General features: G+C 43.0%; 1 protein-coding gene and 1 long non-coding RNA gene across 8 annotated transcripts in view; one reads left to right on the forward strand and one right to left on the reverse strand.

The window, feature by feature from the left end:
• Positions 1–18371, forward strand: part of SLIT2 (slit guidance ligand 2) — a 384860-nt gene that overhangs the window by 305666 nt on the left and 60823 nt on the right. For 3 of the 5 annotated variants that reach the window (XM_063921507.1, XM_063921540.1, XM_063921524.1), the window contains exons 13-17: positions 3913–4056; positions 4307–4470; positions 5382–5405; positions 11851–12001; positions 14663–14737. In XM_063921507.1, the coding sequence (XP_063777577.1) occupies positions 3913–4056; positions 4307–4470; positions 5382–5405; positions 11851–12001; positions 14663–14737 (558 nt within the window). The remainder of the gene's footprint in view (positions 1–3912; positions 4057–4306; positions 4471–5381; positions 5406–11850; positions 12002–14662; positions 14738–18371) is intronic. The other 2 variants (XM_063921517.1, XM_063921532.1) reach the window with 1 other exon arrangement.
• LOC134927299 (uncharacterized) overlaps positions 1–18371 on the reverse strand; it is a 105714-nt gene that overhangs the window by 15648 nt on the left and 71695 nt on the right. The gene's annotated exons all lie outside the window — the stretch shown is intronic.

Raw genomic sequence — 18371 nt, forward strand, 5'->3', positions numbered from 1 at the left:
CATGTGAGTACCTGGCACCGTGGGGGAATATCTGGCACTGGGGACATATGTGGCACTGGGAGCACAGCCCTAGCAACGAGCATGACACACAGTGCATGAAACACCTGGCAACGAGCATGACACACAGTGCATGAAACACCTGGCAACAAGCATGACACCCAGTGCATGAAACCCCTGGCAACGAGCATGACACCCTGAGCATGAAAACCCCTGGCACCGTGCATGGAACCAAGAGCATGAAACCCCTGGCAACGAGCATGACACCCAGTGCATGAAACCCCTGACAACGAGCAGGTAATTGAAAAGTAATTAGAAGCCTTACTGTAGGACTTAATGTGTAATGGGCATTACGGTGTGTGGCATAATGTATCACGGACATTGCGGTGTGTGTCATAATGTGTCACAGGCATTACGGTGTATGGTATACTATATCGCGGGCATTGTGATATGTGGTATAATGTCTCAGGGTCATTGCAGTGTGTGGCATAATGTATCACGGACATTGCGGTGTGTGTCATAATGTGTCAGGCATTACGGTGTGTGGTATACTATATCACGGGCATTGTGGTATGTGGTATAATGTCTCAGGGTCATTGCAGTGTGGCATAATACATAACGGGCATTGCGGTGTGTGGCATAGGGTGTAACGGGCAGGGCATTGCGGTATGTGTCACAGGCATTACGGTGTATGGTATACTATATCACGGGCATTGTGGTATAATGTATCACGGACATTGCGGTGTGTGTCATAATGTGTCACAGACATTGTATGTGCTATAATGTATCAGGGGCATTGCAGTGTGTAGCATAATGTATAACGGGCATTGCGATTCCTGTCATAATGTGTCACAGGCATTACGGTGTGTGGCATAATGTGTCACGGGCATTACGGTGTGTGGCATAATGTGTCGGGGGCATTACAGTGTGTGCATATTGTGTCGTGCATTATTGTGTGTGGAATAATGTCTAAGGGCATTGCAGTATGTGGCATAATGTATACTGGGCATTACTATAATGAGGAAAAATGACAAATAATGTAAGGGGCATGAATCAGGATTATTTTTCTTTCCTGTGGTGGCCAACGTATGGGCGTGCAGGTTGCAGAACTGGGGTATAAGGTAGTCTTTTCCTGCAATGCCACGCCCCTTTATGCGAAACCACGCCCATTCCAACGAAACCACACCCCTTATTTCTGGCCCAGGGCAAATGCCCTTTCTTCCCTGCCCGGAAACCGACCCTGCATAACAGGTAACACATGCAGGCAGGTGTCATGAAGTTTGACCGATAACAGGACCATGAGGGTTCTGACGCAGATTGTGAGTGTGCCTTGTAGACAACTTATATTTAAATCAACTGATCCTTAAAATGTGATTTAGAATGTTTACTGTTCCGTATAAATTCCTGCCTTACTCCCTTGTTTAGCTGACCTGAACTCTTTACCTCCTGGCACCTATTTAATAGCCAACTCCAGCATGTGGGGATAACTTGCTGAACTTGTGATTACCTTTCCCTTTGAAGTATTGACTGGCTTGTATCCAGCGTGACTAAACCAGGGTACATGGAGCTGACTCTTCACCTGCTCTTCCCATCCAGAATGAGCAGCCATAAGCTGCTAGTCAAACATTGCTATACCTGTTGAAACTCTCTCTTAGAACACATCCAGTTTGTAAACCACTTAAAAGCAATAGGCATCTCCGACAGCACCTTGGAAACCATACAAAGCGTTCTGCCTCAGCGCACAATGTAATGTAGTGTAGGCGAATTAAACTAATAACACCAAAGCGGATACAGGTAAAAGCTGCATTGGCAGCTAATCTCCTACAATAACAATCCGCATACTTACGGCTTTATTCAGCGGTGGACACTGTGGCTGCAAAAGGTTTTAGCCATCTGCGCATGCGCAGCGTTTGCAGTACGCGTGCGTTCACATTGCGATCACATCCCAAAAGGGTTGGAAAAAACACCAAATTGAATGATGTATTAGAAATCTTGATCAACCATGTTGTAATGCTTTCTAACGTTAATAATGTCATTAGGCTTTGATTTGATTTATTTTACGTCTTTCAATATAACCATCTTTTTACAGTTTATGATTCCTATGACATCTGAATATATGTACTGTATATAGACGATACATATTAATACATACAAAGTACACTCAAATAGATGGAATTGAAAATAAGAACAAGAAGTTAATGTTAAGCATTAGTCCTACTTATTACTTATTATAATTAAATAAATCTGAATAGTAATAGAAAATGGAAAATGCAAAAGCACTATTCAGAGAAACAGACACATACACAAATGGAGGAGTTAAGCATTAGCACTGGGCATGCCATTGGCATTAAACATTTTTAATAAAAACACTAGTTTAATAGTCCTTTTTTAAGATGCTACGCGATGTGCCAGTAGTCACAGTATAATAAAAAATCATAATGTTAAAAAAAACATAATGTAAAAAAAACACGCATTTAATTTAAACCATAATTTAAACCAATGTGCTTTAAACCAGCCAATCCTGCCTACAATTAAGTTATTCCAGTGATTATAGCTTAGAAAGTTACATTTATTTTTACAAAGGCATCTATTTCACCTTTAGTAAACCCAATGCAGTTCTCATTAGACACTGGCCAGTCAGTACCAGGGTCCATATATCTGTAGACAGGAACATCATCATGTGCTTATCATTATTCATACTGTTCGTTACATTATACTACGTTCTTAGGACTATGGTGTATTTACTACAGTGCATTTCTGTTATCAGTCTGTTACATTGGGCCTGATTCAGAGGTGGGTACTACTGCGTCTGCAATAGTGCCCGCTGTCAGAACTGTGGGAGCAATAATATGTAAATGTCAGCCTTACTCTTGTGCACCAGCGAGTGACGTAGAGTACAAACGGTAAGACACCAACTTTTAGTGTCCATAGATGATGCAACTGATTTGGTGGGTCTCAACACTCCACCACTGGTGCACCATCACTGGTGCCAGCCTATGACCTGCTCAGTGTTTTCTTCTGAAATTCCTCTAAACATGGCCCTTGTGGCTGTGGATCTGCATTTTGTAATGCAGCCACATTCACTTACACGCCTGTGACACTCCCATGAGATGACCTTTTCAAGCCACTACACAGTCACTTCCCAGGAACACCCATGGTTGTGTGATGCCAGCACTACTGCAGGTGACTCTGTATGCAATAGCGGTCTCTGTGTACAGTCAGGGGACTTTTCTGGAGTTTTCACACTTGAACGGCATCCTCATCCTACAGCAGGTGCATGGGTGGATTTAGCTGGTTGGGGCGCCCCTAGGCACAACAGTAATTAAACACCCCCCCAACCCCTTCCTAATTTTATTATTTTCATTGATCGGTTATAAGCCCTCATTTGATGATAGGCAATTTAATAAATAAAAAAGCCACTATGACTATATTATTATTTAGGACAGCCTACAGGGGCAGTCTGTGCATTTCCTACCCATTTGCACTCCATTCAAGATGGCATATGGCACAGTACAGTGCATTACGGGCTGACAGTACCAACACAAGCATCCAGGTGCCGCCCCCAACAAGTGCCACCCCTAGGCACGTGCCTCACTTGTCTAATGGGAAATTCACCAGTGCCTAGTCGGGGACCTGACCATCCACCAGGTGCTGGAAGTGAGACTGTCACAGATCTGATAGGGAAAAGGGATGTTACACTTATTTCAGTTATGTGAAGTTACTTTGTAGGAGACAACACAGTGAAGAATTCCAACAACCGTCTTTCTAAACATCTCCTGAACTTTACAGAACACTTTGTTGATTGTGTGGGATAGTTCATGACAACATAGGGAAAACAAAAGTTTTTTTCACTGAACTTTACAGCTGAACGAACTTGAGACAACTTTGTAATTCAAGTTATCCTTGGTTCAACAGATTGCTGAATGCCAACAAGATCAACTGTCTGAGGGTAGGTGCTTTCCAGGATCTGCACAACCTGAACCTTCTCTCTTTGTATGACAACAAACTGCAAACCATTGCCAAAGGCACATTCGCAGCGCTGCGTGCCATTCAGACTCTGTGAGTATTCTCATGCCATGGTGGTTGGGTTTTGTATGTATGGGAAGTCGGATAAAGAGTGGGATATTGCTGATCTGTATAATCCATCTTCTATTTTGTGTTCTTGTTTTAAAAATAAAAGGTGAATCACGAATAAACATGTACAATCTCTCTCTCTCTCTCTCTCTCTCTCTCTCTTTCTCTCTCTCTTTCTCTCTCTCTTCTCTCTCTCTCTCTCTCTCTCTCTCTCTCTCTCTCTCACTCCTGAAAGGCATTTGGCTCAGAACCCATTTATCTGTGACTGCCATCTGAAGTGGCTGGCGGATTATCTCCTTACAAACCCCATTGAGACAAGTGGTGCCCGCTGCACCAGCCCCCGCCGACTGGCAAACAAAAGAATCGGGCAGATCAAAAGCAAGAAATTCCGCTGCTCAGGTAATTTGCTTAATTCAGCTTCCTTCTTTCCGTTGCCAAAAAACAGTCGCCCTCGATGTCTCAGCAGAGCAGCTGGTCCTCTTCTGAATTGCTGAACATCATAGGACCTTTCTTTGTCATCTCTCTTCTAATAGAGGTGAAGAAATCGAGGGAGGCCGGCTGTGGGTGATCATTGAATTAACATTGATATTCTTAACTCGTTTAAGGGAAACACACTGGGGACAATGTTAATGTACACATTGTGGGACATAACGATGTGTCTTAGTCTTACAAAGCTGTGCAATCCTGCTGGCCTGTGCCATGGGTCTTCAAAGCATGGCACAGATGTACAGATCCAACAAGGCACATTGACTTCTCATAAACGAAGTAGCTGTTCACTGGGATGAATTTAATTTATGGTCTTTCACATAGCCCTCAGCAACTTTTACTAAATAATATTAAGTTCTATTTGTAGCTTCCTTACAAGAACAGTAATGTATTTTGACAATGTTGCAGAAGAAGGCCAACAAACTATGATCAATTAGAAGTGAAACCCTCTTTATAGGCTGGTCCTCTTCTTGCTTCCACGTCACTAATCTGTATTATTATATGGTGTTCAACTGTTGAATATGCCTTACTTATAAGTTATAACTGCTTCTTCACATCCAGGTTTATACAACATTAGAGAATTGCTTATTGCCTGTGATCCATATTAATTTCTTACCAGATCTGTGTGCTCTTACATCACCGGTGATGATATTGCTTTCACATTAATATTACTCATTAACAATTCATTAGTGACTGTGGTACACTACATAATATAAACATGCTGTGTAGCTTCTCAAATAATGATTGCAACCAATGAGTATTTGTCCGCTTGCTGCAATTCAGATGCAACTTTTTATTTTGTTTTTCTCTGTTTGTTTGTGTAGCTAAAGAGCAATATTTCATCCCAGGTAGGTTCCATTCTGTGTTAGGGTCACCCTGACTGGTTACTAGTGTGTTTTCAGCAGATAGGAAGTCCTGCATGCACCTGTAACAGAGGCAGCCACCTACCTGCATGGTGCTCCTTGTCTGTTAGTTCAGACAATCTTTACCTCAGACGTCTGAATACAGAACTGTGTTTTGTGTGTTTAGTTATTTGTGTTTTTTTTCCAGGTAAAACCAGTTTTGTATAAGATTGTGTATTCAAAATCTTAAAAGTGAACTTGATCGTCATTACGTTGTGTCACTGGGGAAGATTTGTTTTGTGTTCATCGTCCATCTATGTGGAGCCCAATGTACAGTAGATCTGTACATTGGGAGCAGTTGTATGGATGCATTGCTGCAATTCTGAATGGAAATCAATTTACTCTGCAAACAGCGTTCTCCTTTTTAACATCTACAGTAGGGCCAAATGTAATAGAGTGAAAGTTTCAGAAAGTGAGAGATTTGGTAAGGTTTTGCATGTTTTTTTAAAGTGGCAATCATTTACACTGCAAAACCAGGTTGATCTTGCTGTGTAAATGATTGCCACTTTAAAAAAAACCTGCAAAACCTTACCAAATCTCTCATTTTCTGAAACTTTCACTCTATTACATTTGGCCCCTAGTTCGGTTTATTTGGGTGTTTTGGCATAGTCTTTTGTAAAATGACCATTAAAGCATCAACCAACAAAGACCTTAAAGATAAGCTATAAGACTTCCCCCTCTACTAAATGCTGCTGCTTCTCAGACAATTGTAAAAAATCAATATGAATCTGGAAGTGATTGTATAATTCCTTAGACTTGCTTACAGATGTGACACAGGAAACTGCCGCTAGTCTCTGCTTTCATTTCCTGATAGTCCAGTACCTCTGCTGCTCCTTCCCTCATGCCTACAAGTATGCATTTTCCCAGTAGTCTGGAGGAAAGACAATAATCCAAAATATTCTTAGCATTTACATAGATCTTCTGGGAACGTGTGGGACAAGCATGGTAGTAATTATTTGTGCAGCACCACAGAGGGTAAAGGGAATGCAGATAAGCACAGAACAATGACATACAATTACAGTGATGCAATCCTATGTGTAGAAAATATTAGAATAGTTGCTTAATACATAAAAAGAGCACACTAATAAGAAGACATTTTCTTCAGTGTCTTTGATTGTGGACAAGATCTATCAAGTCTTGGAGTGAGATAAAATGGAGAAATTGCCCAATACAACCAATCGGCAGCTTCTTATTGTCATTTGAAAGACTCGGCTAGTTAAATAACAGAATCTGATTGGGTGCTATGTTTAACTTCTCAACTTTATCTCTCCCCAAGGCTTTATACATCACCCTCTGAATCTGCATATTACCTGGAATTTATATAGTATAATGAAAGCATTTTGTAAAGGATTCACAAATAGGTTGAGATGTACTATGTATTGCGGACCATCCCGCCACTTATCGGGTACATACCAGTTTTAATACTGCTAGTGTATGCCTAGAAAGGGATACGGTCATTAGGTTGATATCACTTAGGTCGACAGTCTTTGGGTCGACCAATATAGGTCGACATGCATTAGGTCAACAGAGTCACTAGGTCGACATGGTCATTAGGTCGACATGTACTATGTTGACAGGTCAAAAGGTCAAAATTAGTTTTTTTTTTTTTAAATCTTAATTTTTCGGACTTTTTCATACTTTACGATCCACGTGGACTACAATTGGGAATGGTAACCTGTGCTGAGCGCAGCGGTAGCGGAGCGAGGTACCTTGCCCGAAGTTTTGCTCGCCATGCGAGGGGACACGGTGCACTAATTGGGGTTCCCCGTCACTTTACAAAGAAAACGACACCAAAAAAATTCCAAAAACTCATGTCGACCTTTTCACCTGTTGACCTAGTACATGTCGACCTAATGACCATGTCGACCTAGTCACCCTGTCGACCTAATGACTGTCAACCTAAGTTGTATCGACTCAACGACCCATATTCCCTAGAAAGACGATTAGTATCGCAAAGGACAGTTCTCCAAAAAACAGTTGTGCTTTGCGATCCCTCTGAGAGGGAAGTACGGAAAGAAACCCATACACTGGCATTTCCATAATGGGTGCAGTGTGTGCAGTGCACACGGGCCCCTGAGTCCACAGGGGGCCCCCACCGCACACGCTGCACCCATTTTGTGAATACTCACCCCTCCGGAGTCCCGCGGCGATGTCCACGGTGGTGTTAAAACTCCGTGAAAATGGCCCAGCGGACATTTTCGCAGAGTTCTGCGCATGCGCAGTAGAGAAATCTCAGGGAAAATGGCCGCCGCGCCATTTTCCCAGGGATCTGCACATGTGCAGTAGAGTCTGGTGCTCTAGTGCTCAGACTCTCCCCGCTGCCGGCAGAGAGGTGGGGGCCTGAACAGAGGAGGCTGCACCCGGACCTCCTCCTCTCTTAAAACGCAGCTGGCCCATAGGCTTCTATTGGGTAACGTCATCTAAATATGGTGTTACTCACTGGTTCCAAGCACCAAAATGTATCGCATTTTGGAGCTCGGTACACATGGGAATGAGTAGGCTTATCATACCTTTCTGTTAAACCGGGATGCTCCAGGTGAAGTCAGCCAGCCACAGAACCTGTTTAATTCATTAGTGGCCTGGTTTAAAGGGATAGTATGGCAAGCCTAGGAATGCGGGCAAAACTCTGAACAGGGCGCCCATATTATTTAAGATACACAGATATTGCTGTAAGTGAGAATAGAAACAAAGGTTTACTGTAGCTTTGCTCATGGGTGCTTACAATCTAGCTTTTAATTGACTTTTCTATACCACATAGCCAATTATATACACAGTTGCAGGTGAAGGCTGTGCTACCACAGAGCCCAGACAGTAACATCTGCCTTAGTTATTACATGTATTATGTATGCATTTTCTTTTACAGCTCAAACTTTCTCTAGTCCTTTTAACGTAATAATATTCACTATGAAAGATTGCAATTGCATATAAATGGTTTATTTGTACTGTAATTACATTTGCAGTGCCTTGCTGAGTAATTACTGTCAGGAAGTTTTCTGAGCGTAGGAGAAATGCTTCCCCCATGATCCCAGCTTTATGTCCAGTATCTTCAGTTCCTGGAAACAAGGAAAACTTTTAAATCTTTATCTGTGAATGCAATAGTGTGGTCATAAGTGGTTCATGGTCCCAAGTTCTTCTTTAACCATTTAGTAATAATTTGGGGGCATTTTTTATTCATAAATTAAATTAATAGCAACTATTCCGTTCTCCAAGGAAACAGAAGGGGCACTATGGGTCCACTTTTAATCTTTTAAATCTGTGTTTAAAGTTTTTTCATTACTATTTTTGTTTTTAGTTTATTGTAACGGTGCCTCTTCAGATTCACAATGCCAGAAACATAGAAACATAGAAACATACTGTATATGGTACAGGACTGATATAATAACAGGTCTGACGGTATCTGGGTATCCGTGTGCTCCATTAAACAAGTACTATTGTATTTGGAGTATGGAAATTGGAATAAGCAATTTCCATTGCTGGCGCTACGGGAGGACACATTAACCATTTGTCTACCTACAGTGACTTGCTTTTCCGCACACTCCTGGCACTCAGATGCCTATTGCCTAGCTCAACCCATATTACAAAGCAAATGTTTGATTCCCAGGGTTTTTCTTAAATAAAAGAGGCCTGGAATAACCTGTACATTTGACATCCTTCCAGCTGGCAGGAAGGCTGAAAGAGACTGTCTTTTACAAGACGCTAATTAATTTTTGGAATAAGAGTCCTTTTCCGAGGCAAAATAATGTGGATGCATTTATTTACTTACATGTGGATCTGATCAAGGAAAACAGGTTTTATTCTGTAAACTAGCGCTGTGTACAGCATTTGTACTCTACACGAAGAAACTAGGAGTGTGCTTGTTCCCACATTTATCTTCCCCTGACCACAATGTTGCCGGACTTAGTTAAATTATTGGGTCATTGACATTTTGTGTTTGCAACTAAAGATGCAACAATTTTAAGTTTATAGTGCACTCAGCACTATGTTGGAAGTTGTGATAGTTCTGCCTTTATGAATACTGTACACTATAAACTCTTTGGTGTTGTACTGGTGTGCCCAGATGGCTCATTGAAGTCCAACCTCATAACCCTTTAAGTTTTTGTAAATAATGCTCAGTATAGCCATATGTAGGGGGGTATCTGGATACGCCCCAGGCTATATCCTATTGTCTCTGAAAACCGGTGCGAGACGCGGTTTATCTTGGATTTTGTTTTGCCTGCCCCAGGGAGGTGAAACAAAATCCACGAAAAGCGCCGCTCTGGGACGCGATTGTGAAAACACACAGGGATTGGCCGAAAAAAATATTGGGGGGAAATCGGAAAACATCAAGCACGATGATTTTCGCGGCCGATGATTTTCCCCCCGAAAATTGGATACCACCCATAGTCATATATAACTGATATTGATTGAGAGTTCTTTTATGTCATTTTGAAACTTTTTTATTTTTCAAAGTGAGAAACACAAGTGCAACTAGTAAGTTCAATAAACCTACCGTCACAAGTATAGGAAGAGGTCTGACCTCCCCATATCTAAGCTGCTGTATAATCCAAGGGGTATGTGCTGAATGAAAATGACTAAGCATCCTTCTTTGAATTAGTGAATGCAGTTATATAACTTTATAATCTCACTCTGCAAAATTAAATCTCATTTTTGGACTCCTGCACCAGACTAGTGCTTAATCCGTACTTAGCAAGTCACAGCGATGATTCGTCCAGCTACTACTGTTCTCCAGTGCAAACATCTGCTCCTCCCTTGAGGTCGTGCTGCAAACCCATCTGCACCAGGGCTATTAGCACTTAGTGTTCACTAAAAGGATTTTTCACCCTACAGTATATTAGTGATTCTGTGCTTCATAAATAACCTTCTCTGTGTTTAGGTGACCAGAGCACTTTAAGATTTATTTGTGTGTTCTTCATCCTGCATCCTGAATAACCAGCATGTCTAGAACTGTGGCCCCCTCTGTGTAGCAAGATACCCTGTGATGTGCAACACTATACAGTACTGTCTATCTTAATCCTCCGTTTTGGCAAATGGTTATTGCTTCTCTGCTGTTTATGCCTTGCTCTTTCTCCTTCCCGATTACCTTCACTTTTCAGGTATTCATCATTTAGGCTGTAAGTAACCTCTCTTTCTCTCAGCATAAACATTCACTGATCCTAATGTGTCCTTTTTTCCAGCCCGATGTGTCTGCACATTATCCCAAAGCAATTGGAAAATAAATGGATTTTGCATAATGTTCTCCATTAATTCGCCAATTCCACTTGTACCAGAACAGCAAGAAAATGTGCAGAAATGATATTGCGTATATATATACACCATTACCTATAAAAGACACATAAGATGAATTATAATTCTAACTCACAATAAAAGTAGCCACCACCTTTGTACTAAGTGGAATTGGTGTGTTAACGGAAACAGCCCCTTACCTTGTTGTATTCATGTCTGGTTTTGATGTTGTCGAAAACGAAGAAAGGAAAAAACCTTCCGTTTGTTTTGTTTTTCCAACTCTCCGTTTTCCTGTGTACTTGCTTAATCTGCCCTGTTAATACTGATGCTATGGCAGTTTGCATTCTGTAGCAAGAATGGCCTGCTGCATACGGGTATTACACAACAGCAGACTCTCCAGCGATCGTCTGTACCTTCTTACTCTCTCCCCCTCCTTTTGATCCCATCTTTGGTGTAATGGATGCACTTATGGTAATCAAGCGAGATTTTCTGTTGTGCTTGATCTAACCATGTGATTGTCAGGTATGAGTAAAACATGGTTCTGTCAAGCACCATGGAACGTCGCGCAGCTTTCTACAGCATGGCAAGCTGCTGGGGCTTGTGGTACCTAGGATATGCGCTGCCTTGCTGTTGGCGGACAGGATAACAACTGTGCGGTACTAGCCCTTCCGTCAGCAGCAAGACTTAGAAAGGAGAATAGACTGAACCCTTTAAGCTTACCAGCCGCTATAACAGAGAAACTGTGTCGATATTATGCAACTGTGTGATGGCTAAACCGCAAAAAGTTTAATATGGTTAGAATAATTAAATACATCTATTTGTTTGTATAAGAGCATGTGCTTCTAACTGATTTAAATAAATTAGCACCACACTATGTAATCATAGCAAATCAATGGAAACGTAATCAACTAGAAGTTAGCCAGTGAACTGGGCCAGCAGAAAGTACAGCTGCGAAAAGCTCCAATTACATATGTGACCTTGTTCTGTTGACTCCTCTGAAACCTTTTGTACAGAACCTTTACATGTGTCTGTCTTTCTAGACAAAGTGCCTCTCTTGGGTTTATCCCCCTATCCTGCTCTTGTTCCTTACATAGAATTTCCCCAGCTGTGATGATTAATTGTGGATACTGCTTTTGTGTGACATGTAATTTCTTAACATGTTTCACAGGTACAGAAGACTATAGGTCCAAACTGAGTGGAGACTGTTTTGCTGACCAGGCATGTCCAGAGAAGTGTCGCTGTGAAAGCACCACTGTGGACTGCTCCAATCAGAAGCTCACTAAAATTCCTGACCACATCCCACAGTACACTGCTGAGCTGTAAGTACATACCCAGTATATAGCTAAGCTGTATGTACATCCCACAGTACACTGCTGAGCTGTAAGTACATACCCAGTATATAGCTAAGCTGTATGTACATCCCACAGTACACTGCTGAGCTGTAAGTACATACCCAGTATATAGCTAAGCTGTATGTACATCCCTCAGTACACTGCTGAGCTGTAAGTACATACCCAGAATATAGCTAAGCTGTATGTACATCCCTCAGTACACTGCTGAGCTGTAAGTACATACCCACATACCCAGTATATAGCTAAGCTGTATGTACGTCCCTCAGTACACTGCTGAGCTGTAAGTACATACCCAGAATATAGCTAAGCTGTATGTACATCCCTCAGTACACTGCTCAGCTGTAAGTACATACCCAGTATATAGCCAAGCTGTATGTACATCCACAGTACACTGCTGAGATGGAAGTACATACCCAGTATATAGCTAAGATGTATGTACATCGCTCATTATACTGCTGAGCTGTAACGAAGTACATACCCAGTATATAGCTAAGCTGTATGTACATCCCACAGTACACTGCTGAGCTATAAGTACATACCCATTATACCAGCGGTGGCCAACCTGTGGCTCTTGAGCCACATGTGGCTCTTTCTTTCTTCAAATGTGGCTCCTAACACAAAGTCACATGACCACAACAGATCCGGTAACCACTGCTCTCCAGAAAAACACACAGCAGCACTACGGGGACTTAGAACTGAGGGAGCCAGATACTAGAGATGAGACACCCACCAGCAAACAGAGGACACATAACGGGCTGCTGCAATGGCATGAATTGGGGGAAGCTGAAGTGACACTTGAGGGTGCTGGCTGAAGTGACACTTGAGGGTGCTGGCTGAAGTGACAGGAGGGTGCTGGCTGAAGTGACAAGAGGGTGCTGGCTTAAGTGACAGTAGGGTGCTGGCTGAAATGACAGGAGGGTGCTGGCTGAAGTGACAAGAGGGTGCTGGTTGGAGTGACACATGGGGGAGCTGAAGTGTATTATGTGAATTTGGATTTATCAATATATTTTATGTGGATCTGGCTTTTACAATTATTTTATGTGGAAGTGGCTTTTTCAATGTATTTTATGTTGGATCTGTTTTTTTTCAATGTATTTTATACCACGGGCGTGGCATAGAAGGCACAAGGTCACACCCCATTTTTGCATGTGTGCCTTCGACTCGATGTCGGCTCTTTGACGTACCTAACACATTTTTGGAGGGGCTCTTTGTCTATGACTGGTTGGCCACCCTTGCATTATACAGCTGAGCTGCATGTACATCCCCAGTGTACTGCTGAGCTGTAACTAAGTACATACCCAGTATATAGCTAAGCTGTATGTACATCCCTCAGTACGCTGCTGAGTTGTAAGCACGTTCCCCTGTACTGTGTATACTGCTGACCTGTAGGCACATTCCCTAGTATATTGATGATCTGTAAGTGCATACCTTAGTATATTGCTGAACTATAAGGACATCCCTTAGTATACTGCTGAGCTGTAAGTGTGTTTCCCATTATACTACTGACCTCTAAGCGCGCCCCCCCCAGTATACTGCTGAGTTGTGAGCACGTACCTGGTATAATGAAAAATGAAGTGTATTAAACACATCTCAGCAGACTTAGGCCCTAATTCCGAGTTGTTTGCTCGCTAGCTGCTTTTAGCAGCATTGCACACGCTAAGCCGCCGCCCTCTGGGAGTGTATCTTAGCTTAGCAGAATTGCGAACGAAAGATTAGCAGAATTGCGAATAGAAATTTCTTAGCAGTTTCTGAGTAGCTCGAGACTAACTCCTACACTGCGATCAGTTCAGTCAGTTTCGTTCCTGGTTTGACGTCACAAACACACCCAGCGTTCGCCCAGACACTCCCCCGTTTCTCCAGCCACTCCCGCATTTTTCCCTGAAACGCCTGCGTTTTTCCGCACACTCCCATAAAACGGCGAGTGTCCGCCCAGAAACACCCACTTCCTGTCAATCACACTCCGATCACCAGAACGATGAAAAATCTTCGTTAGGACGTGAGTATAATACCAAACTTTTGTGCTAATTTACTTGGCGCAGGCGCACTGCAAACGTTGCGCATGCGCAGTTTGCGACTAATCGCTCCGTTGCGAAAAAAACTAACGAGCGAACAACTTGGAATGACCCCCTTAGCACAGAAAGGTAACATGTTAACATGGTATAAAAACCTTAAACGTACTTTCAGGTTGTTCTGCATTTGGTTAATCAAAGCAAAAGCTCTGATTCCGGGAGGTTACGTACAGGGGGTGTCAGCATGTGACTTCCATCTTTGGAAGAACTCATCTGTATAGTGGGGCCATGAACTGCAAAGCGGGGCATATGCTATACAATTATCTGGCAGACAATCTATCCAATCTGGCTGGTTAGAATGAAAATCTGGTAATGTATTGGCTCAGATGACAATCACCCATTTGCTCCCAAACACTGGAAAATGGACAGAATCGGTCGTTCAGACAAAGTGGTTAATATATCATTGTAAGTGAAGAAATGCATGAGACTAATTATATACCACACAGGCATTAATGGACAAATATATTACATGTGAAAGAACGTCCATCTTGTCTTCATTTATCTTGACTAATTTTTATGGCTTAGTTTATTATTAATTATTACTATTTTGTTCATTCAGGCGTCTCAACAACAATGAATTTACAGTCTTGGAAGCCACTGGAATCTTCAAGAAACTCCCCCAGCTGCGGAAGATGTGAGTCTTTAACTTCACATGTGTCCTGGGAATTAAGGCTCGGTGCAGTAACCAGCACAAGCTGCCACTGTCAGCTCATTTCCAGGAGCCCCAATCCCGTTGGTGTACTGTAAAGTCCAGGCACATGTAGCTAAGGCCTCCTGCTGTTCTGCTCGGTCATACCACTAAAACAGCAGGAGTCCTGAGCAATGCCAAATGAGAACCATGCCTCCCTGCTGGCTCCACATCCAGCGCAGGCTTCCCTCTGCAATTCAGCTTCCATGTGAAAGATAGCAAAGCTAAAGTATTGGGAAAACGATTTCATGTCTCATCTGTGACAGCTCGGTACAGAAGTACAATCAGGTACTTATTTCCATCAGATGATGTTTGTTTACCGGTGGACACATGCCCCCCTTGCAACTTATATAACATTCTGTACATTGTTTAGACTTCTTTCTGTGCTTTTCAAATTTGACTTTACACCAACAGGCAGATTTGTGTTTTGCACATGGCTGAATAGCATAGACTGAAGTCAGATAGATAAGTATATATTTCAGGAGGACACGTATAATACTTACCTAATTATCCTATGGTAGAAACCCTATTGACGTCTGCTATAATGTATTGTAATGACAGAGTAAGACAAACTATGATTCTTCAACTCCCGATAACTACAGTCCCTGCATGCAGTCACCAGCACTGGCCATACACGACGTCTAGGAGACGATCAGTATTTTGGGGAGTCCCGACAGACTCCCAGTAGAGCAGCTCACCCTTCTGTTCACTTATTAGTGAAATGTAATGATGTAGTGATTCTTAGCGAATTTTGTCATCGTGGCTCCGCCCACTCTGCTCCATGCTGCATCACCCACTTACGCTGAAGAAAAGGATAGGTAAGTATGGTGCTGGTTTTCAAACCATGCTGGTAGTTGTAGTTCAACAACTGTTTCCAAATCTCACGTTAGACCAGTTTAAGTGTATCTCAATGCAAAGTATTTTTTCTCAGACATAAAAAGCATGTCACAGACTCCTGAATGATGCTCTGTTGCAATGTTTAGCTTGGCTTTACCAGTAAGGTGCACAGTTCATTACATAAACTTTATTTTCTCTATTTGTCGCTTACATGTGAAAACGTAAACGGCTGCTAACTTGGTCATTACGCGAGCCCTTGTAGCACAATCAGGGCCGGTTCTTGCCCTTGTGGCGCCACGGGCAATGTCTAGGGGTGTGGCTTCAAATGGGGGTGTGGTCAGTTACACCCCCATTTGTGCCCCTGTAGCGCCGCTGAAAGAAAAAAAATAAAAGAAAAAAAAGTATACTTACTTGCCCGTTCCTGATCCAGACCGCTGCAGACCTCCTCCGCCGGCGCCGCTCATCTCCCCTCCTCTCCTCAATCTATAGAACAGCATAGACACTAGAGGTCAATTATGACCCCTAGTGTCTGTGCCACTATGCTGTGCGGTGCGCGATGACGTCATCGCGCACCGCACAACAAAGGTCCTCTCCATGAAGGGAAACTGGACGCTACGCGTCTGGTTCCCTTCAAAGCGGGGGGCACAGCGGGCCACTGCGGGGGGCACAGTGGCGGATCTTGCCATGGTGCGGCGCCCTCCGGATGGCGCCTGCGCCCTTCCGGAAGGCGGCGCCCTGGGCAAAAGTCCTGCTTGCCCGTGGCAAGATCCGCTACTGAGCACAATATTCTTATGGCGGTATTTAATTATTTTCACCCCCTTCCACACCCATTCTGTTTCTGCTGATGGGCGTTGTATGATCATTTCAGCTCGCTGCCGCCGGGGTAGTGAGGCACCCTAACTCTTTATGCAGCTAAACCTGGATACTATTGGCGCAATATGCGCTATAGCGGGGATCACTTTAGAAAGGAGATAGGGCGTGACATATCATTTGAATACCGCCCTTAGGGTAACATTCATAATAGGCACTTGTTATGTGGAAGCGCCTCCCCCGTGTGATAAGTTCTGGATGACCGATTATAATTTCTCTACAGTTGCAGACAGTCCGGTTCACTGTGCTTTAAATTGAAACAGAAAGGTTTAGTGTTTTGAAAATGTACCAATGACCAAATAAAGTGTTTTCTGTCTTCTTGCGAGTCCCTTGTGTACATAACATCAGAGAAGCTCAGTTCCTGAACTGCCGAAACATTTCTCATTCTGGGGGAGATGCATCAAACTTCTGAGAGCGATAAAGTGGAGAAATTGCTCATAGCAACCCATCCGCTTCTGACTGTCATTTATAGACCGTGCTAGATAAATGACAGTAACAGTAGAATCTGAATGGTTGCTATGGGCAGCGTCTCCACTTTATCTCTCTCCGAGGCTTGATACATCTCCTCCTATGAAATGTAAATCTACTTGGACAAGTGAGACTTTAGTTTTAGATACAGTTTGGTTTGGCCATTGAAGTTCTCCCTTTGCTCGTACACAGTGAAGGCAACCAGCATGTGGGCTGGACCAATATTTGGATACTGCCTATCAAGGCATTGCTGTTTACTGACATGGCTGAGGCTATGATGAGAAACACATGAGGAATATAAATTGCATACGGTCTTATATGGGCTTTGTGTTCGGTGGGACACATCTGATTTTAGGGTGTCTCACTGTACTACTGTACTGCACTGCAATAGGACAGACATCTTATGGTGTGGAATGGGAGTGTGGCAGAAGTGGCAGCAGACTCAGAGGCACAATCACGTAGATTTGAGGCTATACTCTGACAGGAGTGTGGATCATTAGGTAGACCAGTATTAGGTCAACAGTCAGTAGCTTGCCCCCGTATGGTCTACTCTACATGCATATGGTCGATAGGGTCAGAAGGTCAACAGGGTCAATAAATCGACATGTAAAAAGCAGACACTTGAAAAGTTTGACGGGTGAAAAAGGTAGACACAAGAAAAAGATTGACATGGAAATGGTCAACAAAAAAGGTCATCATGAGTTACTTTTTTTTTGGCCACATAGAACCCAAATTAGCGTACCATACCCCTCGCATGCTTCGGGCAAGGTGCCTTGCTCTACTACCACTGCACTTGGCACAGATTACTAATCCCAATCGTAGTCAACATGGATGGTATAGTATGAAAAAGTTGAAACAAACTTAAAAAAAAAACTTGTGTCGACCATTGTCATGTCAACCTTAAGCACTGTCAACCTTTTGTACCTGTTGACCTAATGCATGTTGACCATATGGGGTTGACCTATTGACTGTCGACCTATCAACCGGTTACCCTCTGACAGAGAATCTGCACCTAACATGGGGCTGGGGCAAGTTGTGATGGTGCGGCACTAAAAGTGGGCGTCTCAGTTCTTGCACCTTCAGATGCGTGGCTGTACACCAGGAAAGGGCATGTAGCAATTTAAGCATAAAGAAGTCACTGCGGTAAAAGATGCAGAGACCGGTGACACTCCGCCTGTCTAAGCATCAGACCAATAGGCCGGTCTTTTCTAACTCTGATCCTTGTGTCCATTTAGACCATGTATTAGAAAAATCCGTGCTTGAGTGCAGGGGGCCTAGTCAGTTTGAACCAACCACCTGTGCTGAGGCATGGGTATCCCTCAAATCTGAACTGTCATGGGTCCTACCTTGAGTTTGATGGAAGAAGAAAGACTGTGAGAAGATGCTCCGTCTTTCAGTACCTCTT

Source organism: Pseudophryne corroboree, chromosome 1, assembly GCF_028390025.1.
Source record: "Pseudophryne corroboree isolate aPseCor3 chromosome 1, aPseCor3.hap2, whole genome shotgun sequence".
NCBI classification, from domain to species: Eukaryota; Metazoa; Chordata; class Amphibia; order Anura; family Myobatrachidae; genus Pseudophryne; species Pseudophryne corroboree.